Here is a 27,384-nt window from a genome sequence, read left to right on the forward strand (position 1 = left end):
CTGTGCTCATAATGTGAAATGTATATGAGAGGTAATAATGTATTGTGTAACTTTTCTAGAAAGTACCATTCTCAAGATTTAAAAACCAATTCTTTTCATAATTTTCTTGTTCCAGCATTACCCGCAGAAGTTTGTTGTTTATAACTTTGACACTTTCATGTATAACTTTGACAACTGACAAGGTGGAAAATGACAAAAAAAGTGTAGAAGCAGAGGAACACATAATAAAACATCTGAACAGTATCTGAAAGCATTGCTGACATATGAGGATATGCTCTGTGCTACCAGAACTGGTGCAGTGGGGTGATGAATTCACATATCAAAGCCTACTAGTTGGTTTCTCCTCCTCAGGCCTCGTCATACACACAGGCATCAATCACACAGAACTGTACTATGTTAGGACATTGATTTCACAATGCAGTGAAGCACATGTCATTACTCTGTGATTCATATTAATTACTCATCATATGCTATCATTTCAGTTTAGCATCATTTGGAAAATTTTCTTAATTTTGTGCAGTTTTTTATTTATTTATTAATTTTTTAACAGTGATGTACAATAGGATCTAATTGAAAAAAAGATTGCCTGTGAGCTCATAAGTATGTGACAACTTAAAGTTATTTTTTCATTTCACCAATTTGCTAGTAATTATAGAGTAGAGCTGCACTTTCAGTTAAATGATAATATAGTTCTAGAAATTAACATGGCTGACTGAACATTTTACTTGGTTTCAGACATAAAGTTGGATTATCATTAATTCTTGTGCCAGTTGTACAAAGATGTAGTAAACAGACCTAAAAATAGCACAGTTTCAACTTTATAATTTAGGAGTAAAGGAGACAGCTCAGCAAATAGTAGCAGCATTACTGCTCACTGAATAGTAGCATCATTGAGTGGTGGACAGGCACACAGAAAAGAATGAAAACCTACCAGCTTTCATAAAATTCCTTTATTGAGTTACAACATCAACAAAACCACACACACACACACACACACACACACACACACACACACACACACACACACACACACACCTGTGCAGCTATTTTGTGTTAGCTTTGCAGTATGTGGACTGGTGCCTTGAGAAGTAAATGAGTCCAAATTACACTCAAGACTCCTTGACCGAGTCAATTTGATATTGGTCAGATAACTGTGATTCAAATTATTGGTTTGAGAATTTATAATGAATAAGCTCCATGAATCGAAACTAATTACCAAATAAAATAGCTTTAAAAATAAAAATTAGCCAGAGTAGCAGATGCATGGAATTCAGACAAGATTACTGAACAAATTATTAGATTAAATGCAAAGTTTATACACATATAAAGAATGGGCACCAGAAATATTTTCTCTGGTCTATCAAATTTGAACTATAATCAGCCAAAACAAATCGCAAACGAATATTGAAAAAATTAAAAAATTTGTTTCCAATGTTTGTGAAAAATTACATGGACACAAATGCACTTTTAAATAACAATGGAAATAAAGAGCAAACTTCAGATATCACAGTGTGTTAACAGTCAATCTAGCAATTGACTTAGGTATGAGAGCTGGGACTTTAATAATGGCAGCTATTTATTTACAGCTCGTACAAAGTAGATACGTGTTTTAAAGTTTTACTGACCTTCAAAGTAGTGACCAGCATTGGGTATAACCTGTTGCCAGCAATGTGGAAGTCGTAGAATATTCTTAGCAGTGGCAGTTGTGCTGACAGTTTGAGCGGTGCGGTCTATTGCCCTATGAATTTGTAGCAGTTCTGAAGTGAATGCCGTGAAGTGTTTCCTTCAGTTTAGAAATCGAGTTGAACTCATGAGGGCTTAAGTCAGGGTAATGCAGTAGGTGGTATAGCACTTAGCAGTCCCATCAGTCAAACAAATCAGTAAGAGCTTGCACTGTACGTGCTTGAGCATTGTCCTGCAAAATGATGGTCCTACAGTGAGTGTCATCACTCCTGTCTCTAAGCTGGTCACAGGTTGTGTTCCAAAAATGAACAGCATAGAGACAGAAGTGATGACACTTTCTGCAGGACCTGACCATCATTTTGCAGGACAATGCTCAAGCACGTACAATGCAAGCTCTTACTGATTTGTTTGACTGATGGGACTGCTAACTGCTATACCACCTACTGCATTACCCTTACTTAAGCCCTCATAAGTTCAACGCGATTTCTAAACTGAAGGAAACACTTCACGGCATTTGCTTCAGAACTGCTACAAATTCATCAGGCAATAGATTGCACCGCTCAAACTTTAAACACAACTGGCACTGCTAAGGCTAACCTACGACTTCCACATCACTGGCAATGGGTTATACACAATGCTGGTCACTACTTTGAAGGTCAGTAAAACTTTGAAACACATATCTATTTTTTACGAGCTGTAAATAAATAGTTGCCACTATTAAAGTTCCAACCCATGTATATGTTGCATTTGGTACAAACTTTCATCTTTGAATTCCCTCTGTGTGTCTAGTGCTCTTATGTAACCACATTTATTTTGTGTTGCATGTAGTATATATATATTTCCGTGCACTTAGAGGCCATGTATGTTATTATATGCAGTGTACCAGTCTTACCCAAAACATTATATTTATTTGGTGGGAAACAAATGTTATATTGGCTACAAATATCAATTGTCTGTATTATAAAAATGAGATTATGCACATTATTGTTGGATTATAGCTTCTTACAGACTGGAATCTTTGAAAAGCCCAAAACATATTACTCCAAAATGTATATCTGTTTATGTTCACTTTAAAGCAAATGTTAGATAAGTTCTCTTCAGATATTTTCATTTTCTTCTTAGGTTTACAGTTGGATAATGTCACTAACAGTGCATAATATTTATCCAGACAGCTTTTCTAGTTTCATTGAGTACAGCAAAAACAAAGATAAACAACATGTATGTACTAAATACAATAAATTAAATGATAATTCAACTTGTACTCAAATGTTTAAGGAAATGCAAAATATTAAAACAACTTATCACACAGAATTCTGTTAATATGGTTCTTAAATAGGTATTTGCTATGTGTAGGCATGCGTTCCAAATTATCAGAGAGAGTTAATGATACACTAACACCGATAAAATTATTAACACCTAAACGTAGCACACATATAGGTAAAATTTTTGATCCAAAATGTTACGCAACATAAAAATGTGTTTTGTATGATTACTGTTGTTTTTCTCTTTCTTATAAAATACAATTGAAAGGTTGACTGTGCGATTTTAAATGAAACATCCAGTTTTACACAACTGATATCGTACAATGAGTGGATATGCTGAATGACTGTTGAAATATTCACGAATTGTGTAGAGTGGCTTGGTGTCCAAGTGAACAGCACCAGCTGATAATATTAAACAGTTGATATTACAATTTTTATTGACTCTTGATGAATTTTGATTTACACCATGATCAGGTACAGTGACAGTATTGGAGCTATGACTGAGTCTTCCTTTTTAGTGTCCCTCAACTCTAAGGAGGCACTAAAGGGGTAAAGTAAAATCTCTGACACATTTATTTCGTCTTCTAGGTGTATCCCACTTTCAATATATGGTATATGTAAAATGCTATTACAGTACTTATGGCTCTGGCATGTACTTTACAAAGCCAGATGCCCTTCCTGACATCACAGTGTTGCCCTCAGTTGAGTGAAATAATGTTGTATAAGCCATCTAATCATGAATTATATAACATTTTGCCATACATGAAAGTATTTAAATAATTTGATTTGGTGTTTTTAACTAAAGATACGGAACCAGTCCAGATTTTTACTAAATAAATGAGCTTGTGGCCCATCTCTAACTAGCTCATCACTAACAGGACATTAAATCTTCATCTTCTCCTTTCTTCTTCTCTATTTTGCAAAAATATGGCAATATTCAAAATTCAGAAACAGAAAACTATATTCATTTGAATTCTCATTTGTTAATCAAGGTATCCCACTAGCAATAGGAGACATTATCAGGAGCACATCTGTGAGCCACTTAACAATAATGTTCTCTTAAGTGCTTTTGGGTAGGCATCACAGCCTCAGTAAATTTGAATAATGTCATTGTTTCCACCAGGATGTGGGTGCAATGTCATTTCTCAAATTATTTTCTTAAATTGAATCTGGTTTCATGGGCAACAATTCACCTGTTGCTTAAAGATCCTAATGCATGTTGAAGTTCATTTTTGTATTGGTGCTTTCATTTTAGTTTTGTTACAAAAATTTATATCAAAAGCAGTATGAACATTATCTTACCTATAATTGTCACATTGAAATCTTTTTTTGTGGAACCGGCATCATTAATGACTTCACAAATATAATGTCCTCCATCCTCTGACTGTACATTTGAGATTTCCAGAATCTTAAAGTCAGGTGACAAAATTACATTGTCTTTTTGACTGTAACAGGAAAATGACAGCTGATAAATTGTTATTTAAAAGCATCCCATAACAAAAAATGGAGAAGTATTTAAACAATAAGTTGTTATCTTTTAATCACTGCTGAATATTAGTGCTCACTTAACAGAAGTGAAAATGGAAACTGACTGGTTACATGAAGTTGGATATACAGGGAGATTCTTTGGCAAGAAAACTGTATATGAGCATATATGCAATAACTTGTTGACAAAACTATACAGACTCAGTTACGCTTAAAACAACAGTATGTGCAGTGTAAGTAAATAATTCAGTAAGTAAGAAGTACAACAAGAAGAACTGTAACAGTAATAATGATAATGCATTTAAGTGGAACAGTCACAAATAGATTTGAAAACACCAGTATTAAACATAATATGAGGAATGAGCCCAACGCGGGAGCAGAATGAGGGAAGAGTTAGGTCAGTTTTTCTGCAGCACTATGCATTTCTTTGTGTTGCTGTGTTTTTAATTACTGCATAGTGCTGCAGAAAAACTAAAAACAAGACCAAAATTATCAGTGTCTAATGCAGAAACACAATGATGTGCTAGCAGGCAGCATTTCCTGATGTAAGCAAGAAATCAACTGAAAATCACCGTAAGTGGGAATCAACTTATTCTTATCGAACTGTTTTTCAATCTAAAAGCAAATAAAAATGTAAATAACTTAATTACAAACCACTGATGAAGCTTTACCTCAACAAAGCGAAATGTATCTGGTGGTGGGAGGCTGGGAAAAACGGGGGGGGGGGGGGGGAGAAAGAGAACGAAAAAAAGGAAAATTATGCATTTTGTAGTTGCATCGACACAACAAATATACCCTCCATTTGGGAGTGCATCATTCGAATCAGGATTGTCACTTAATGCCACTCTTGTGGACCTCAGCAAGGCATTTGACTCTGTCAGTCACAGGATACTACTAGAACAACTGCACGGCTATGGTATTAGAGGCTCAGAACTATCTGCGATCAGATCCTATCTGAGGGACAGAAAACAAATTGCGCATTTTAACAATATGAGGTCAAATGTCTTGGATATCATGCAGGGTGTACCACAAGGCCCTGTATTTCGACCTTTACTTTTTATAATATATGTCAATGACTTGCTCAGCACCATGTTATGTAAATCCACACTCTATGCAGCTGATACAACTTTTGTTACAGCAGGGAAAGATTTAGGAAAATTAAACGAGGAAAGTGAGGCTCATCTCAGAGCAGCCATCAAGTGGTTCCAACTCAATGACTTGCATATAAATCATGATAAAACTGTAAATATTCTCTTTAGCTTGTGTGTTAAGAGTGATAAGATTGATTGTGTCTCAGCTAAACTACTTGGGATCCATCTCGACTCAAAATTAACGTGGAAGAGTCATACCAATTATATTTGTACTAAGTTAGCCCGTGCGACATATTTGTTAGGTAAACTAAGGTCATGTGTTAGTGGTAAGTTATTACTCAATGCATACTATGCCTTTTTCCACACCCATTTAACATATGCCACTTTGTTGTGGGGAAACTCACCTGGAGCAAAACAAGTTTTCATTTGGCAAAAGAAGGCAGTCAGATGCATCCATGGAGTCAGAAATAATGAGTCTTGAAACTTCCTGGCAGATTAAAACTGTGTGCCTGACCGAGACTCGAACTCGGGACCTTTGCCTTTCGCTGGCAAGTGCTCTACCATCTGAGCTACCGAAGCACGACTGACACCTGGTACTCACAGCTTTACTTCTGCCAGTATGAGTCTTGTAGACCATATTTCAAAAATCTAAAAATACTAACAGTTGCAGCCCTCTTTATACTAAGTTGTTTGATACACACAAAAGAAAACCAACACAGTCACAAACTACAAGAATTTATCCATCACCATGATACACGTATAAAACAGCAAATTGACATCCCAGTTGCTAGACTAAAGAAAACTCAAGATAGTTACAGGTACATGGGAGTAAAACTATTTAACATGTTGCCAATAGAGGCACATAATGTGTCACTGAATGGGTTTAAAAGTGTCACAAAGAAATGGCTTAGAGAAAAAGCTTTTTATACAATAGAAGAGTTTATAATGTGAACTAAAGATGATCTTAAGTACCAGTACTAATATAGTTTCACTTAGATTAAACTTATACATGTAAATATAATGCAAATACCTTGTGCAGCATCAAGGACAAACTTTTGTATCTTATTAGACAATAATGATCTACAATATATTACACCATTTCTGTTAGTTATGTAAACTGTATATGTACACAAATGATGACATCAATTGCATTTTTAATGCCTAAAGATGGATAATAAAATAAATAAATAACCCTCTCAAGAATTTTGTAAAATTATGTCAGTAGTGAAACAGGTTTGTGGTATTGGCATCTCCTACCACTTCCCTTATAGTGGGGTTTAACAATTTTATATTACAATATCTTTGGAAAAATGCCAAAAGATAGTGATGCATTATAAATTTCAGAAAAGATGGGAGCTTGTGTTCTTAGAGTACATATAATTTTCTTGATCTCAGAAGGGGTAGTGGGTGAGACATTCAGAAGACTGACTTTTATGTGAGTTGCTATTTCGACATATAGCTCTGATTTTTCTCTTGAAATGCTTGTCCCTGCATTCCTATTACAATTAAGAAATGCTTCTTAAATATACCTGCTACTTTTAACATATAGCCTTCCATTTAAACCAATAGTGATGTTATGCTATTCAGTGACCTTTTGTCCTGTCTTTTGTTTCACTATGTTTCATATAGATTTAAGTCTGTTGTCAGAAGCACTGATCTTTGACATAAAGTGCAGGTTCTTTGATTCTTATGAATCTGTTTTATTAATTTTGAGCAGTTTTCGGAGTGTGCAGCTACTGCAGCATCTTTGATTATTCTTGCCAACAGATACATACTGTTTTCCTTTCACAAGATAGTTAAATACCTTTAGTGATCCATGGTTTCTTTACATGGCTGTTTAAGACCTCTTACGATTAGTTTATGAGGAAGAATATTTTCAAATAATGACATGAATTTATCAGGAATATTTTATGTCAGACTAAGTTTAACATAAATTACAGCAGGAGTTATCTTTTGTAAACTCTTTTTTAAAACATCTGTCCTGGAGTCAATAATTATTTTAACTGATTTCCACTGGAGGGAGTCTATACTGTAAGGCCTTACCTTATTTATCAAACTAACTGAACATCATCATCAGACAGCGCTTTATACTGGATACACAGTTATATTGTTGCTTTCGGCTTCATCAAAGAAAACATTGTCAATGAGACTTCTACTGTTTTCACCCACCTATGTTTCAAAGTTAATTACTAAGATCGGTCTTTAGGATCCAAGCGAGGATTTCAGACGATTTTTCCTATCAGAATCCTTAGAAAAAATCTGCTTTGAAATCACCACAGACTATTAATTGCTTATTGTTGAGAGATAGCTTAGCAAGAAATCCATATAACTTATAAACAGTTCAGAATTCCTTAGTGAATTAAAGGAAAATTATTTTTCAGTAGTAATCCGTAACTACATACTTTTGTGTGCAGATCTTTTCAACATTTACTTGTTTCAGTGTTTTTGAACCAGAGCCCTGTCTTAATATATGCAACAACTCTTCCTTTTACCTTATTATTCCTACATTGGTAAGATACTAAAGTGTAATATTTCATATTCAACTTCTCTCACCCTACATTTATGTGGTGTTCAGACAGGCAAAGGATGAAACTTTCTGTCAGTTTGGAACTGGGAGCGAGACTGAGACTTGAAGTCGGGACCTTTGCTTTTCATGGGCGAGTGCTCTACCAACTGAGCTACCCAAGCATGACTCATGACATGCTCACAGCCCCATTTCCACCAGTATAGTTCTAGAAATGCAGAAACAATCAGCAGCAGCCCTTTTGGTCATTTCACTATCCAAAACACTTCAGACCACCACTACGGTCACAGGTGCGAATCCTGCCTCGGGCATGGATGTGTGTGATGTCCTTAGGTTAGTTAGGTTTAAGTAGTTCTGAGTTCTAGGGGACTGATGACTGCAGATCTTAAGTCCCATAGTGCTCAGAGCCATTTGGACTGCTCAGTTTGATCACCACAGACAGTCTCCTTCTTCAACCATGGTATCATCGCCTTAAAAAAATGCAGAAATTGGTTTTAGTGAGTGGAATTTCATTCATATGATGAAATGTATATTAGACTATTTTTATATTAATTCTAGTGTGATAATATTGTTACCTTTAACATTAGAAACCAATGCTAAAAATTACACCATTCACCAACTTTGACACATAAAAACAAATCAAATTTAGTTGTGACACAAAATAATTAGAATAGATTAGTTTTTCATTCCATAGATCCGTGTTGAAGAGATCCTCGTGGATGTGGAATATGTCATTTTTTATTATTTATTTTTTTAAGCTGAAATAACAATACTAATATTATGAATGTAAACAATACATAACTTGTTTCTATTAAAAAATTCGTCAATAGAGTAGAAGGAGTTGGCCACTAGTAAAGTCTTTCAGGCTCCTTTTAAACTGATCTTTATTTGAAACTAAATTTTTTATGTTTGCTGGCAAATTATTGAAGATGAGTGTTCCTGAGTAGTGGACCCTTTTTTGAACCAAAGTAAGTGCTTTTAAGTCCTTGTGCAGATCATTTTTGTTCCTGGTATTGTATGTGTGAACTAAGCTGTTTGTTAGAAAAAGAGATATATTATTTAGGACAAATTTCATTAAGGAGTAAATATACTGAGAGGCAGTAGTTAATATACCCAGTTCTTTGAAGAGGCTTCTACAGGACATCCGTGAATTCACTCCACAAATAACATGTATTACATACTTTTGGACTCTGAAAACTTTTGTATGACTTCAAGAGTTATCCCAAAATATTATACCATATGACATTATGGAATGAAAGTAGGTGAAGTATGCAAGCTTTTTCATTCTTATGTCGCCTATATTTATTATCAAGTTGTAATCACAGGAATTTAAGATTGTCAACCTCTTCTATCTGCTCTTCTTTATACTCTATGCATATGCTGGGTGGAAACCTCTAACAGGTTCTGAATTGTATATAGTTAGTCTTTTTGAAGTTTAATGTCGGTGAGTTGGCTTTAAACCACTTATTAATATCCATGAAAATATCACTAGCAGATCTTTCCAGAACTACACTCGACACACTATTTATTGTAATACTTGTGCCATCTGCAAACAAAACGAACTCTGCTTCTGGCAGTGTAACTGATGAGAGATCATTAATATACACAATAAAAAGCAATGGCTCTAAGATGGATCCTTGTGGGACACCACATGTAATTTCTTCCCATTCTGATGATGATTGATGACTTAACTCACTAGTCCCTTGCACTGAGCACTGTATGCATATGCTATTTTATGGCCAACCCAAGAAACACCATGTGGCCCATGCTGCTGGCCAGCTGATACTAACCAACATTCCCTACCTTAAAAGATATATAAATGAGTGATTGCTGGTGAATTTGTGAGTTTTCATATAGTATGAATTGTGTTATGAATAACAGAAGAACTGCACAAAATGTTTAAGAAGGCAGACAAAAGTAAGGTTAGCCTCTTTCATTAGAATATTAGAGGATCAGGAGGACATTAAAGAGTTTCCTATCTGTTTGGAAAATTTCTTCTGTTATTCATAACAGGTTGCTTGAATCTTAATTCTAATCTAAAAAATCCCCCTCTTACTCCAGTAACCACAGAAATCTCACTTTGTGTTATGGTTACCACCTGGACATTTTCAGCAAATCCCCATTAGCACATTTGGAAAGAAGTTTCCTTGTCTGTTACAATTCACATTATATGATTTCTCTCAAATTCAACAGCAATCAATCATTTTTATATCTGTTAAGGCAGGGAATGTTGGTTTGTATCAACTGGCAGGTAGAATGGGCCACCTGGTGTTTCTTGAGTTTGCCATGAAACAGCAGTCACATATAGTGCTCAGAATAAGGTAAAGGCATCAGATCACCAATTTCTAGAGCTTAGTTGATTTAGATCTCAAATTTGTGTCACAACTAAATTTGATTTGTTTTTATGCGTCAAAGTTGGTGAATGTTGTAATTTTCTGCATTGGTTTCTGATGTTAAAGGTAACAAGTAATACTATCACATTAGTATTAGAATTCAAGTAGTCTATATGAATGAAATTCCACTCACTAAAGCCAGTTACTGGTTTTTTAAAGGGGATGATACCATGGTTGAAGAAGGAGACTGTCTGTGGTGATCAAACAGAGTGGACCATGACTAAAATGAAGCAAATGGTTTCAAGTGTTTTGGAAAGTGAAATGACTGTAAGAGCTGCTGCTGGTTGTTTCCATATTTCTAGAATTATAATGCAAGGAGATTAAAATTATTGTAGTGAATCAGTACACATCTATGGCCTCTGAGAAGAGATTTTTCAAATGAACATTTGAAGAAAATTATTAAGAAGTGTGAGATTTAGGTTCCAGGTTGTTGCTAGTTAACATTTGTTTTCAAAAGCGGTTTTACACTTTGGGAAAAAATTTAAAACTGCCTCACAGATTTAACAGATATAAGAAACTGGCAGGTAGAGATTTTGAGCAAAACCTTATGACGAAGCACCCAGAACTGTGTTCTAGAGAAACTCAGTCAACAAATGGACTGTGTTGTGTCAGTTTCAGTCTACTACAAGTTGAAAGGCTTTTTAACCAGCTGTTTTCTTCTTTTCTTGTACTTTTGATATACAAACAGATTGATTTATTTGTGAACCACAAACACAGCTTTTTCATTCACAAACCTATATTTTGTTGCATGGCCCATACTATATGACTCTTTCCTTAAGTACAATGTTGCAGTGCCTGTGTTATTCTGAATTACGATGTAAAGTTTCTTTGGATATCCATGCATGGTTGACACAATATGGAACTTTGGGTCAGACTGAGAGATGTGCATGTATAGCCAAACAACAAGCCAGGTGCTTGACAACAAGCAGGAAATCCAGGTTCAAGTCTCAGTCTGGCACAAATTTTCATTGTTGTCATTCCATTCTACAGCTGATGGTTATTCGTCTTGGCAACTGTGAATAGATGTAATGTATCTTTTCTTATCCTTCCAAATTGAAAGTCTAAGAAAATCTTCTCTTATTGTGTGTCAATTCGGTTAGAATTTTTTTTTTCATCATTTACATCAGAGCAAATGTTCAAGTAATGTTTTATGTAGTTGCATCTTATTACAAAACAACAGCAAAAATTTCATCCAGTTTTGGGTTAAGTGGCCCATACTAGCTGCTGTTCATCTTTACATCAAGATATGAAGAACAGCTTAAGAGGATAACTGAAAAGAAGCATACTTCTTCAGGGTTAAAAATTTCTACCAAGTGTGGAAGATGCTAACTTCTAGTTCATGAAAGTATCAGTAATTTCCAGCTAGCATGCCTAATATATAGTAGAAACCACCTATCATTAACAACAGCATTTAGTCTAAGAAACGCATGTAACATACACAGGCAAATGCATCTATGAGGTAATGTACATTTAGGTAGTTGCAGAACTAATGAATAAATATGAATTACATTACACCATTTATGAAAATACATTTTGAATGCTCATTTAAAATCTTCAGCAACTGAGACAACACAGATGTAACAACTACACACATTTAGGCAGTGCCAATTTACAGGTATTCATAAGGTTTTCTTGACAGGTAGCAAATTGTTTTTAAGTTGATATTACAAGTTTTAAACCAGTGTGCACATGTTACTTACATGAAGAGAGTTCTGTCACCATCTTTTGACCAACGAATATCTGGTTCAGGATCTCCTGATGCTGGACACTGCAGTAGCACAATATCTCCTTTTACGGGTCCCAGATCTTCTTCAGAAGGGCCATCTATAGTAGGTGGAACTGCAAAGGAATTAATGATGATTATGAAAGCAAAAATTTTTTCTCAGCCTTATCTAAGTTACTTTTTTGTACAATATATAGCACTATCAATGAGACTTGTATTCCATCACATTTTGAATTAGTTGAAAAGCTTCTTTCACTGCAATGTAAAAAATACTATAAAATAGTCACGCTCTCATGTTAGAACTAATAAACATATGGGCAGAATACCCTCTGTTGAAATTAAAATACAATTGCAGGGAAGTAACAGAATACTGACCAACATAATAGTTAAATTGCTTCAAATAGGAATTACTAAGTACTGGGTCACTGTAGGAGGTTGAAAAAATTACAGTTCACACAATTAATAGATCAAAGGAAAAATTCATCATCACATGCTTTCAATTATGAGTGTTGTAACAAATAAGGAGCCCACCAATAAGCAGATCAGCACAATGGGTGAGGCAACTAGAGGAACAGACTGTCTTACAAAAGATAAAAAGAATTATTTTATGTGGACATTATCTGTGCTATCTCTCAAAATTTTTACACTACTGAGCAGATGACTTATGAGTTCTAAACTACAATTATTGTCATGACAGTTGGATCCCTCTGATTCTGGGGTCTGAGTGACCTCCTCTTGCTTTTTAACCTTCCCAAATCTCTCCCTCTCTATTCCCCAAGGAAGGGTCTATTAGTTCGAAAAGCTAAGTACTGCATCACCTTTACATGTGTCTATCTGCAGTTCTATATCTTTTGCCTCTTGAAGTTAAGTACTCCCAAGCAGTTCTATTTCAAATTAATTAGTTTCTTTCCTGATAAAGACAGTGACAGGTACTGTCAAAACCTTAGAATTCTAAACAGATTTAATGTGGCAAGTTCATTGACATCTTATGTAACATATCTATCATGAAATAATGGAAAGTCCAGGATGCAATAATAACAATATGGAAATAATAGATGGCTACTCACCACACAGAGGAGGCATTGAGTCACAGACAGGTTCAATGAAAAAGATTGCTAGAAATATTTTACCTGTTGGACAAAGTCCTTCTTCAGAAGCAGAAAACTTAGACACATTCACACAAGCACAAATCACACACATGACCACTGTCTCTGGGTGTTAAGGCTGGACTGCGACTGTGTCTGACATAAGTAGCACTCCAGTAATCTCATTATTCATGCATGCTCCCATCAAAGACTATATGGATCTGCTCTCCCAGTTGTTTGACTAAACTTGTGGATTTATTTAAGAACATTCTGTTGTCTTCATAGTTTTTTTTATGTTTCAGAATATTTTAACCATACAGACAGTATCTCAATTGGAAGTCCATCAGCCTGAGTTATAGTCAACCCGTTTATGGAATACTTTGAGGACACTGACCTGGACAAGGCTCCTTCAAAGACTAATTTATTTTATTGTTATGTTGATGACATTTTTTGTCTGGCCTGATGGACATGCAGAGCTCAAAGAGTTCTTGGACCATGTCAACAATATCCATGACCACATTAAGTTTGTAATGGAGGAAGAGACAGACAGTGTCTTGCTGTTCCTTGACATCATTATCTGCTGGAAAGCAGATCAGTGTCTCAACCACAGTTCAACAAAAGACCCACCCATACGGACTGATATCTGCACACTACCAGCTACCACCATGCAGCACAGAAACTTTCTGTTCTGAGGACCTTACTACATTGAACGGAAGCTGTTTCAGATGTTGGAAACTGGCCAAAAAAAACTCAGTAACTTACAGAAGTTAAGGAAATGGCTACAACAATAAACAGATTTCACCAGCTATTTCACCAAAGATCACGTCCCTGAGATGTGGACAAAAAGAAGCTTACATTTTTACCATTCCATAGCTCAGCAGCAGGAAAGATTTCCCAGCTACTAAATAGGCATAATCTAGATTCAGTCTACATGTTTCCAGGAAAAATCGGACTACTTGTGTGGCCCATCAAAGATGATGTAGCCCTCAGAATGAAAAGTGTCATGTGGAACATAATACATGTTTCTGCCTATTGTATGCAGAGAAATCAGCAGTACCTGAATATGCTCTTAAAAACAGACACCAAATTGCATTTGGTAAAACATATATTATTAAATGGACAAATAGTTGCTAGGACAGCATCATAAAAGAAGCGATCAACACAAAAATTTCTGACAATGGACTTGTTAAACATGGCTGTCTGCAGTTAAGCATGGCTTGAGATCCAGCCATCGCAAAGCTGGAGTGGGGATGTTGGTCTTGTGATGAAAACATTACCTTATATTGTATTGAATTGGGTACCAGTGATGTTACAGGTAGCAGTGTTATATAAGGATGGAAGCAACATCCAGAAACCGGTCGCCACTTCAAAAAGGCTGAGGAGTACTCAGCTGCAAGCTTCTGGATATAAAACCATGAAATGAAGCTAGAATCCTGAGAGGATTCTATCAGTTTAATGAGGATTTCTATAAGGATTCTTTTCATTCAGTTTTTTTGAGGTTTTTAGAGTTCTATTTATAATTTCCACTTCACTTTTAGTGAAGTTCTGAACATGCACAATATGAAATAAACAACATTATCTCTTTAATATATTTTTAAAAGAAAATATATTCCACATATAATTTACATATTTTGCTTTATACTCTGGAATACTTAATTACAGCCTTGTCAACTGTCCAGAAATCTCATGACAGATTTAAGTTATTAAATGCTTACCCATAACAGTCACCTCAAAACTTCTCTCATTTCGACCAACTTTGTTAGTTGCAATGCATGTATATGTTCCTCCATCATGAGGTTTAGCATTATTAATCAGCAGAAACTGCTTGTTCTTAGAAAGCACTGCACTTGGTACTGTGCTTGGTGTAATTGGATGCCCATTCTTTTGCCATGAAATCTGCAACAGAATGAAACATGGACTGCTTAAACATTCATGAGATAATGTGTTAACAAAGGAATAAATGGATGAGAGTACATTTATACATGTTATAACTGTTATGACTTCATATGCAAGGTAGGAAATTTAAAATTTGAAGAGGAGTTAGACAATGAAACTTCATGTAACTAAAACAGTTCTTGGTAGCCCACAAAGTTTTCAGATTCTTTAATTATGAAAATGAAACAGGTGTATCACTAATAAAACATGTCTGAAGCACTTTCATTTTGCTTATGTTTGCTGTTTGTACATAGTGCAGACAAACCTCAAGCATAGACTGAAGAATTTAACAGTGAAGTCCATCGTTAATATTTAAGCATCTTCAAACCATTTTTTACTAAAAATGTTCTTATGAATTGATGGAATTCACAGTGGATGAAAACTCTTCAAGCCACTTTAGCTGTTATGTAGTCTTTTATTGGGAAAACTGCTGGTTTCACACCATTACTGGGGCATCTTCAGGTGATACAATGATCAGCCCTCAAAGAATTGGGAAGCTATGTTCCATAAATCAGTTGCAAATTGAAAATGTTGATACATTATGGGTTGTTGTCAACTGTAAAATTTGCACTGAGCACCAGTAGGTGAATGTCAGACTTAACCCATGGAGTCATAAGACCATAAGAAAATGTGAAAATAGTGACCGATTGTTATGCCAATGCTATGCACTGGTAATTGGTGGTGTCTTTCTAGAAGCTCATATTGGCAAACATGCATCCTGAGTTTGATACCATGAATCAAGTGATTCAGGATGTTTGCTAATATGAGCTTCAAGTACAACACCACCAAGGTGCTCGACAGTCCTGCAAACCAATATTTAAAGCACTGAATATACTACCTCTACCGTCTATGTTTATTGTTGACACACTAATGTACATAAAAAAGTATATGATTGGAAATGATGATCATACTTTAAAAAACAAAGATATACATGATTATAATACTCGAATGAAATATAACTTGCATGTACCCTCAGCCAGTACCAGTTTGTATCAGAAAGGTACAAGCTATCTGGGTATTAAACTCTATAATAGGCTATCAAATAGTATAAAATGCTTACAAAATATTAGTGCTTTTGAAAGATCTGTCAGAGAATATCTACAGTACCACTGTTTCTACTCAGTAAAGGAATACTTGGACCAGAATAACTGTTAAGAACTAAAGCTACTGTAATTTGTAACATTGTATCATTGTAAGAACTACAACTATTGAAATTGGTAGCATGTCGAAAAATGATTATTTAAATATGTATCATTTTGAACTTAGTAATTAGTCCAATATCATCATGTACACTGTACTACATATGATCAAAGGACTCAATAAATAAATAAAAAATAAATAAATTACCAGTCCATAGCAATGGCATAATAAACAGTCGCCTTTTTCACATTTACTTATGGACTTATCACCCAAGTGTTCAGTTTGACATTTACCTACTGATGTTTAATGAAAGTTTTACTATTGACAACAGCTTACAAAGGCTCAACATTTTTTATTTACAACTGAACTAAGGGGCATCACAGCTTCCCAATTGTGTGAGGGCTAATCACTGCATCACCTAAGTATGCACCTGTAATGATGTGAAACCACTTGTGTTCCTAATAAAAGACTACATAACAACTAAAGAGACTTGAAGAGACCTCTTTTACTCTGAATACCATCAATCCATAACAACTTTTGTTAGTAAAAATGGATTGAAGGTTCTCAGATATTAACAATGTACTTTTTTTTGCTATTGCTGCCCTATGTACAAAACAGCATGTATTAACAGAGAAGGGGTGAAAGTAAGCATGATAATAACACTAAGGTAAAGTACCATCAATACATTGAAAAGAAAATTGTATAAATTAACAATTTTATCACAGAATCAGTTGGCACATTTTTGTATTTAGGTAAGTTGAAGATAATGACTGGTTGGATTGCAAAAGAAATGAAGAAAAGAGTAAAAATTGTCAGTAGTGATTTTGGTAAACTAAAAAGAGTTTTCAAAATTAAGCTTTTGATGTAGTTATCAATTTTTATTTATGACAATTTGTGCAAATTAACAATAAAGCCATGGAGCCAGTTGACAAGTTTTGATATTCATGGCAGCTGATGGCAACAACTGGGTGATTAGGAAAATATGTAAACATACGAGAAGCCTGGAGTTCTTACGATAAACTAAATACAGTTTTATAAACTAAGCTACAAATTTTAAATTACAACATTGAGACATGGATTTTTTTATGTAAAACTCATTCAAAACTTGGTAGTACATAAATGATCAGCAGAGAGATCCATTTTGGAGGGACAGCAAAACAAATTACTAAACTGAGGTGACATAGGATACCTCCTAATATCGTGTCAGACCTCTTTTTGCATGGCATAGTGCAGAAACTCAGCACGGCATGGACTCAACAAGTTGTTGGAAGTCCCCTCCAAAAGTGTTGCTGGTGAAGGGTTTTGTGCATGAACTGACCTCTCATTTATGTCCTTATAAATGTTTGATGGGATTCATGATGGTTGATCATTCATTCAAACTGTCCACTATGTTCTTCAAACCAATTGTGAACCATTGTGGCCCGGCACAATGTCATTCATAAACAGGCAATGCTGTGCTGTTAGCAAAGGCACCCACATTGATTGTCTGCTGCCATAGCCCATTAATGTCAAATGTCACCACACTGTCCAAATGGATACATTCATTGTAAATGAAAATGGTCTCAGCTGGTTCAGTTGCACCAGAGGACCAAATCTGTTTCATGTAAACACAGCTCCAACTACCATTCCATGTTCAAAGTCTGTTAATTTCTGCTGTGCTGCCATAATCACATCGAGAACGTTTTCATATGAATTACCTGAGTACAACTCACAGCTCCACCAGTACTCTGCCCTTTTATACCTTCTGTACATGATACAATCGCCATCTGTGTATGAGCATATAACTATCTCATGACTTTTGTCACCTCAGTCTAGATCAGAGAGCAGACTGGAGACAAAGACATAATTATACCTGAAAATTAAATTGGGGTGAGCAGAACCTGTCCTCATACAAAAAGATGAAAGATGGACAAAGAAATTTCTTTGTTACTTTCCAAGCAATGGAGAAAGACTGAGATAAGACCTAATACAACATGTGTAATGTGTGTTAACCCTTTCCAATCCAATTTTCCTACTCACTGCATACTCCCCAATTTTTATGAAGACAAGGACCTACATGATTACAGGTCATTATGCTACTATTTTAAGAAAATAAAATGCAATATGATGCCAACTGACAACTTTATTTTCTTTTATACTAGTTTCTGAAACTAAATATGGTGTTTTTGTTTATGGCTGTTTATAAGTTTTTCTGTATGGAACTTCTTAAAATATTCTCCCAGGAGAAACCCACATTCCTCTTGCATGTTTCACAGAAGAAAATTGGTTCTCTTTTTTCTTCTTGTGCTGGCTGCAAATCATGCAATCCTTGTTTAATTGTCTCATTATGCATTATGAAATGCATCTCCCCATTTAGTCTCTCCATGTCAGACAGTGATGGTTTTTGTCTCTTCTTTGAATCTGTATTTCTCACTTTGTTGACTAGCTGTCTGATTAGAGTTCTTTGGTAGGGAAGATTGGTCTGCTGCTGTTCTCCACACTCATGCTTGTCTATTGAGTAAGGAATATAATTCTTCACTACAGCAACTTCAACCAGCTAGAAGTATTTTCTCTACCACTTGTTTGATCATTTTGTAAAACCATACCAACCACACAAATCAGCCCTATCCACTCCTCCCATAAACTTCATGTATTCAAAAATAATGGTGACATTCAGGAACTGCACAGGCTCTTTTTGTCTGTAACATGTGATCAACTGGGTTTGAGGACCAAAGAATGCACTCAAAATTGTCACTAACCTCTTGTCAGGGAAACAAAAATAGATGATTCAAATTGCATGGAAAGTTCTTCCTAGAATCCATAACTGTAGATGTTAGATCAAATTTCATTTTGTGCAATTCCTGATCAAGTTGAGGATTTGTGTAGAACATATCAGTAAAGTTGTGATAGCCTGAACCACTTGCTCAAGTTAGCAATCCCTGTGCCAAATGAACCACTATTCAGCTTGCAAAAGGTAAATCAGAATCAATTACACTTTCTGTAGTTTTCTTTCCAAAATATGGAATGTGAAAAAAAACATAACCATTTCCAGAATCAAACAGACAGAAAATTCACAAACCCCACTTTGTAGGCATCTTTGGATTGTAGCACATGTATTGAACTATTCCTTTGAATCCTAATCTGCCCTCATCAACAGCCAAATTTCTTTTTGGTACATAAAGTTCTTTGCATTTACTGTTAATGTCCTCACTAATGTTTCCGCCTTCAAATTTAAGACCATGTGTAATACTACACCAAGAAAAGCTTTCACATCCTTTGATGACACATCCCTCCAAGAGTGCCATATTGAGTTTTTGTAAGTGGAGTGACTTTCTGTATCTTTTTGTAGCATTCACAATTTCACTAATCAGATTGAATATTCAATTTCAGGTTTTGATTGAATGCCATGAGAAATGGTGAGACCTTGGGTGTGACAGAAAAAGAAAACTTCATGAGATCATCATCACCATCATGATGAACCTTCCAGCTATTTGCTACAGGTTGTATCTCTTCATCACTTTCAATTCCATAAACAGATTCTAATTCACTAGAACATATACCATTGCACATGGTGGAAGTTTGTTCCTGATCAGTTTCAACAGTAAATTCTCCTTCATCCTCAATGTCTTCGAGGAGCCACCTGGCAATATAATCACTTACACATTTTCTACTGGCCATTGCCCTGCTAGAAGCAAGTGAATACAACATGCTTTGAGTTGCCACACCTTTGTACTAAATGCTTTTATGTGCCTAGCGAATTCCAACTATGGGACAGATGGTAAGCAAAATAATGGAAATGTGTCAGACATTGTCCAACCTAAGAGCCATAGCAGAAAATTGTAATGTTGGACATAGTCTGACAATGGATCTGAAAATCTCAAATTTTTGTCAAAATTAAAGGTGTTCCCATGACTGTTGTTGTTTAGTACAAGTGGAGCTTGTGTCAACAATTGTGTTCTTTGTAATAACTCTATACTCCCTGGGAGCTACAAATACTTCACTGCAAAAAGTGATGAACCATGGGACAGACTGGCCGGTGGTAGAAGCTTAGGTCTCAGTTCCACGTATACCAGAACTTATCTGTTCTAAAATAAGGGCCATGCTCCACAAGAAACACACCATCAACCTGATTGTGTGCACTACAATAGTCACAGTAATGGCAGAAGTCTGATACAGAATTTGTTAATCTATAACAAGCCCTACTGAAGAATTTAGTACTCTAAAAAGGTCTGCGTATAGGTATGGAAAAAATTAAGCTCAATTTGGAAAAAATCTGTCTGTTGTGACTGACAAACTAGAAAAGTATCAAGGCAAAATAACTTGTGTATATTTGGTGTAGCAGCAAATGAAATGGAAGACACAGAAACCTGCTAATGCAGGTGCAGTGGATAGTTTCAGGATCAAGTGGGTTGGACAATGAGTATCAGCAATACAAAGCCTTGGGTAATAACTGTAAAATTAATCTGATATTAAAAGAAGGTTGAGATATACAGCCAGAGGAAAAAAATTGCAAAGGCAGAGATTTGACACACAAATGCAAGAATGTCATACCCAATTTTGACCTTCAGAATGTGTGGAGGCAAGATGGTCGAATATTCAGCAAGACTGCAGGTTGAAGAAGACTGTTGCAAATATGTCAAGACTGAATAATATAAAATCAAGATCTTTGCCTTGGTCTACTAGCAAAAAAAGTATAATATTCTTTCTTGTGCCTGTGGCTGACACTGTCACTGAGCCAGATGCTGTTGCCCGTCCTATTTCAGAGGAAACCTCTCAGCCTGCAAAATCTGGACAATCACAGAGGGTGGGATTATTGATAGTTGTGAGCTTCAATGTTATGTACATTATGGGGCCCCTTAGGGACATGGCTGCCAAGAAGGGAAAGAAAACCAATGTGCACTCCATGTGCATACCGGGTGAAGTTATTCCAAATGTGGAACAGTTCCTCTCAGATGCCAACTGCAGGTGGTTACTCATGTTGGCACCAATGATGTGTGTCACTTTGGATCAGAAGAGATTCTCTCTGGTTTCGAGCAGCTAACAGAAGTGGTAAAGGCTGCCAGTCTTGCTTGCAAGATGAAAGCAGAGATGACCATTTGCAGCATAGTCGACAGGACTGTCTGCGGACCTCTGGTACAAAGCCGAGTGGAGGGTCTGAATCAGAGGCTCAGACAGTTCTGCAACCATGCACTGAAAGCTGGCTAAAGACAGAGATAAGCTCAGCTGGAATTTTTGTGAAGAACCTAATGGTGTTCCGAAAGGATAGGCTAAAGACAGTAGGCTTGACTTCCAGAGGGCGTTCGATACAGTTCTGCACTGTCGCCTGATAAGCAAAGTAAGAGCCTACAGAATATCAGACCAGCTGTGTGGCTGGATTGTAGAGTTTTCAGCAAACAGAACACAGCATGTTGTTCTCAATGGAGAGACGTCTACAGATGTTAAAGTGACCTCTGGCATGCCACAGGGGAGAGTTGTAGGACCATTGCTTTTCACAATATATATAAATGACCTAGTAGATAGTGTTGTAAGTTCCATGTGGCTTTTTGTGGATGATGCTGAAGTATACAAAGAAGTTGCAGCATTAGAAAATTGCAGCAAAATGCAGGAAGATCTGCAGCGGATAGGCACTTGGTGCAGGGAGTGGCAACTGACCCTTAACATAGACAAATGTAATGTATTGCGAATACATAGAAAGAAGGATCCTTTATTGTATGATTATTTGATAGCAGAACACTGGTAGAGCAGTTACTTCTGTAAAATATCTGGCAGTACGCGTAAGGAACGATTTGAAGTGGAATGATCATATAAAATTAATTGTTGGTAAGGCGGGTGCCAGGTTGAGATTCATTCGGAGAGTCCTTAGAAAGTGTAGTCCATCAACAAAGGAGGTGGCTTACAAAACACTCGTCTGATTTATACTTGAGTATTGCTAATCAGTGTGGGATCCGTACCAGGTTGGGTTGACAGAAGAGATAGAGAAGATCCAAAGAAGAGTGGTGCATTTCGTCACAGGGTTATTTGGTAAGTGTGATAGCATTACGGAGATGTTTAGCAAACCCAAGTGGCAGACTCTGCAAGAGAGGCACTCTGCATCATGGTGTAGCTTGCTGTCCAGGTTTCAAGAAGGTGCACTTCTGGATGAGGTATTGAATATATTGCTTCCCCCTACTTATACCTCTCAAGGAGATAATGAATGTAAAATTAGAGAGATTTGAGCACATATGGAGGCTTTCCGGCAGTTGTTCTTCCCGTGAACCATATGCGACTGGAACAGGAAAGGGAGGTAATGCAGTGGCACATAAAGTGCCCTCCACCACACACCATTGGGTGGCTTGAGCGGTATAAATGTAGATGTAGATGTAGATGTAGGCAGTGGCACGTATGTTGCTGTTAGAAGTAGTTTACCTTGTTGCGAAATTGAAGTAGATAGTTCCTTTGAGTTAGTATGGGCAGAAGTCATTGTTGGCAACCGGAATAAAATAATAATTGGATCCTTTTACCGACCTCCCAATTCAGACGATAAAGTTGCTGAAAGGTTCAAAGTAAACTTGAGTTTGTTTTCAAACATGTAGCCGACTCATACAATTATAGTTGGTGGTGACTTTAATTTACCCTCGATATGTTAGCAGAAATACATGTTTAATTCCAGAGGTATGCATAAAACATCATCCAAAATTTTGCTATATGCATTCTCTGAAAATTATTTCCAGCAGTTAGTTCATGAGCCCATGCAAATAGAAAATGGTTGTGAAAACCCACTTGACCTCTTAGCAACAAATAATCCTGAGTTAATAGTGAGCATCAAAATGGATAACAAGGATTAGTGAACACAGGGTTGTCACAGCGAGACTGAATATTGTAACCCCCAAATCCTCCAAAACTAAACAAAATATATACCTATTCAAAAAAGATGATAAAAATTTATTTGATGCCTTCCTGAGAGACAATCATCACTCCTTCCAAATTAATAATATAAGTGCAGATCAGATGTGGCTTGAATTCAGAGAAACAGTACTGGCAGCAGTTGAGAGATTTATACCAAATAAATTAACAAATGATGGAGCTGATCCTCCCTGGTACACAAAATGGGTCAGAACACTGTTGCAGAAACAAAGAAAAAAAAAATCAAACAGATGCAAAATCCCCAAGATTGGTGATTTTTACAAAAGCTCGAAATTTAGCGCAGACTTCAATGCGAGATGCTTATAACAGTTTCCAAAACAAAACTTTGTCTCGAAACCCAGCAGATAATCCAAAGAGATTCTGGTGGTATATGAGGTATGTTAGTGGCAAGAAACAATCAATGCCTTCTCTGCATGATAGCAATGGAGATACTATCAAAGACAGTGCTGCCAAAGCAGAGTTATGAAACACAGCATTCTGAAATGCCTTCAAAAAAGAAGATGAAGTAAATGTTCCGGAATTCGAATGAAGAACAGCTGCCAACATGTGTAATGTTGAAGTAAAGAGTAGTGTAGCAACTTAAATCAATTAATAAATGCAAGTCTTCTGGTCCAGACTGCATACGAAGTAGGTTCCTTTCGATGTACACTGATGCATTAGCTCCATATTGAACAATCATATACAATCATTCAGTCGAGGAAAGATCTGTGTCAAAGACTGGAAAGTTACACAGGCCACACCAATATTTAAGGAAGGTAGTAAGAGTAGTCCACTTAATTGCAGGCCCATGTCATTAATGTCAATATGCAGCAGGATTCTGGAACATATATCGTGTTCAAACATTATGAATTACATTGAAGAAAACAGTCTATTGACACTCAGTCAACATGGATTTGGAAAACATCATTCTTGTGAAACACAACTAGCCCTTTATTCACATGAAGTGTTGAGTGCTATTGACAAGTGATTTCAGATCGTTTCCATACTTCTGGATTTCTGGAAGGCTTTTGACACTGTACCACAGAAGCAGCTTTTCGTGAAATTGCATGGTTATGGAATATCATCTCAGTTATGTGTCTGGATTTGTGACTTCCTATCAGAGAGGTCACATTTTGTAGTAATTGATGGAAAGTCATGGATTAAAACAGAAGTGATTTTTGGTGTTCACCAAGATAGTGTTATAGGCCTTTTGCTGTTCCTCATCTATGTAAATGAACTGGGAGACAATCTGAGCAGCTGTCTTAGGTTGTTTGCAGATGATTCTGTAATTTATCAACTAATAAAGTAATCAGAAGAGCAAATCTAATTGAAAAAAAGATTTAGAAAATATATCTGAATAGCACGAAAATTAGCAGTTGATCCTAAATAATGAAAAGTGTGAGGTCATCCACATGAGTGCTGAGGAATTCATTACACTTCAGTTACACGATAAATCAGTCAAATCTAAAGGCTGTAAATTCAAATAAATACCTAGGAATTACAATTACAAACAACTTCAATTGGAAGGAACACGTAGAAAATGTTGTGGGGAAGGATAACCAAAAACTGCCCTTTTCTGGCAGAACACGTAGTAGATGCAACAGATCTACTAAGAAGACTGCCAACACTATGCTTGTCCATTCTATTTTAGAATACTGCTGCATGGTGTGGGATCCTTAGCAGATAGGACTGACAGAGTACATTGAAAGAGTACAAAGAAGGGCAGCACATTTTGTATTATTGCGAAATATGGGAGAAAGTGGCACTGAAATGATACAGGATTTGGGCTGGACATCATTAAAAGAAAGGCGTTTTCATTGCAACGGAATCTTCTCACAAAATTCGAATCACCAACTTTCTTCTTCAAATGTGAAAATATTTTGTTGACACTGACCTACATAGGGAGGAATGATCACCACGATAAAATTAGGGAAATAAGAGCTCATATGGAAAGATATAGGTGTTCGTTCTTTCTGCGTGCTATACAAGATTGGAATAATAGAAAATTGTGAAGGTGGTTTGATGAATCCTCTGCCAGGCAGAGTATCGATGTAGATGTAGATCTGAAGCTATATTCACATTTTATGATTTCTCCTCACTGAGAATGATGTACTTGATTTCATTTTATTGGGACTTCTTCAGTCCTATGACAAAAATAAGCCAATATTTTTATATTACATTCAATAGGTATCAGTAAAGAATTGTAATGGGTGCCTTCTTGAATTCAAACTACATGGTATCGAATTCAGCACCACTGTTACTGCGTTAGTGCCACTATCACATTAGTGTCACTATCTGTCACATTAGTGCCACTATTACTCCATTTTCACACAATTGCTGGTTGTAGGATTCATTTGATAGCTACAGAAGAAATTTTTGGGCTCCAAAATAGTCACAATATGTTTAGTATATCTGAACACACAGTAATGCTAATGGCCCTAGAAAAATTTACTTGAATGATTAAAAGATTTTCCCCTATATAAAATCACTTAAGAAGCTGATTAAGAAGCACTTATAAATTGTTCGAGTAGGTCATGGGTGTCACATCAGATAATGCAGATGTGCTGTTTGTGACTTTTCATGCATAATAACTACTTCAATGGTTCATGGGCATTGAATCAGATAATGTTATCACTGACTTTTTTCACAGAAACCATTGAAAGTGTGAACAAGGCATATGTACTCCATTCAGCTTAAAATGTCATATTGTTTTAATTTAGCCTTGTTAGAGTATTTTCCAATTTCTCATAATCACTTTGTCAAAAATATATGGTCTGATATTCTATATTTGAAAAACAACTTTTGTTACACTTCTCATATGTTCTTAATGGCACAGGCATATGCAAGAGGGTTCAGAATTGAATAGAGGCCAACTTACAGCAATATTCTGGCACAACATTGCACCATAGCACCTGCTGTTTACCACCACATACCTCTCAGCCAGTGCCTGGCTACTTACCAAAACCAGGGACACTTCAGCACATAGAATATGTGACACTTGCAGCAGCAACACCACAACAGACTCATTTTGTGTGTATAAACATTGGCCATCCATCCAGTCAGGTCACTGAATTGTGAGTCACTGATTTGGTGCCTGCCATAGTGTCAGTTTCCACAGTGAAGTAGCTCTGCCCCTGTCATCTTGATAGGACCATCTTCCAGGAGTTCCGTCTGCCGCTTGATGGGCTGAGGATCAAACTGAGGCCTTCCCAGTCACCGAGCTACTAGAGTGCACTGCCAGCATCAGTGATTCCCAGTAAGACACCTCATACGTGGCAGCCTGTGTCGTCTGCCACATGAGCCCAACTTCATTCAACTGCCAGCTGGGGATGTTAACTACCCAAGGTCACGTAACACCTGGATTGCGTTGAGAATAGCAGCTGCTGGTGACCTAGTACAACCCTTCGCCACTAGGTCTGTGTGTCATGGCCCATCATCTAGAGCCACCAGATGTGGGCTTCAGCTTATCATATGAAGTATTGGATAATATGGGGATTGTACTGCCCTTGAAAAGCTTCTGAGTGACCCTAACCCACCATCCTCCACCAGAGCACAAAAACACACTCAAAATTTTTACAAAGATATCCATGGAATTTAAGCTTCCATTATCACATTAATTTGAGTAATTATTCATAGTTATGGTAGAATTCTTCTATTTCTCTTAGTCTGTGCTAGCCATGTTTAATCTTTGGATCCATTACTTTGTGAAACTTACTTATCTTAGGCTTGCCTTTTCCCAGAAGCGGCTAGTGGGTATACATTCTGGTTGTTCACAAATTTTTAGATTCAGATAAATATGAGAGTAAGAAATTAAGAGCATCTGCTGTATGACAGTTATGCTTATCAATATATTTATACAACTGCAGTGACTGCCAGTAATAATAATAATAATAATATGCATAACTTTTCTAAGAAAAGGAAAATTGTTTTTGTGGAATTTTGTTGTGTTGTACATAATTAAGTACAGTTTAAGGAGAGAACAAAATAATGTTTAAGCTTTTGTTACTCTCCATTTCACATTTAGTGTAAGTGGGAGTTTACATGCATTTATATATATTTTTTGGACAAAGGCACAAGATCTCTATCACATGTATTAGTTAATTAGTTAACTTCTGTGCTGAGAATCAGACATTCTTATGTTGCACCCACACAACAACTTATGCTTATTATACACTTCTTTATTAAGTTTTTGCTTTTAGTCA

The 27,384-nt window shown here is 36.3% G+C and overlaps 1 protein-coding gene across 1 annotated transcript in view; it reads right to left on the reverse strand.

Annotated features, from left to right (window-relative positions):
• Positions 1-27,384, reverse strand: part of LOC124723147 (hemicentin-1-like) — a 754,903-nt gene that overhangs the window by 279,015 nt on the left and 448,504 nt on the right. The window contains exons 32-34 of the mRNA XM_047248337.1: positions 14,962-15,142; positions 12,139-12,277; positions 4,248-4,390 (exon numbers count right to left, since the gene is read on the reverse strand). Coding sequence (XP_047104293.1) covers positions 4,248-4,390; positions 12,139-12,277; positions 14,962-15,142 — 463 coding nt within the window. The remainder of the gene's footprint in view (positions 1-4,247; positions 4,391-12,138; positions 12,278-14,961; positions 15,143-27,384) is intronic.

Source organism: Schistocerca piceifrons, chromosome X (assembly GCF_021461385.2).
Source record: "Schistocerca piceifrons isolate TAMUIC-IGC-003096 chromosome X, iqSchPice1.1, whole genome shotgun sequence".
NCBI lineage: Eukaryota > Metazoa > Arthropoda > Insecta > Orthoptera > Acrididae > Schistocerca > Schistocerca piceifrons.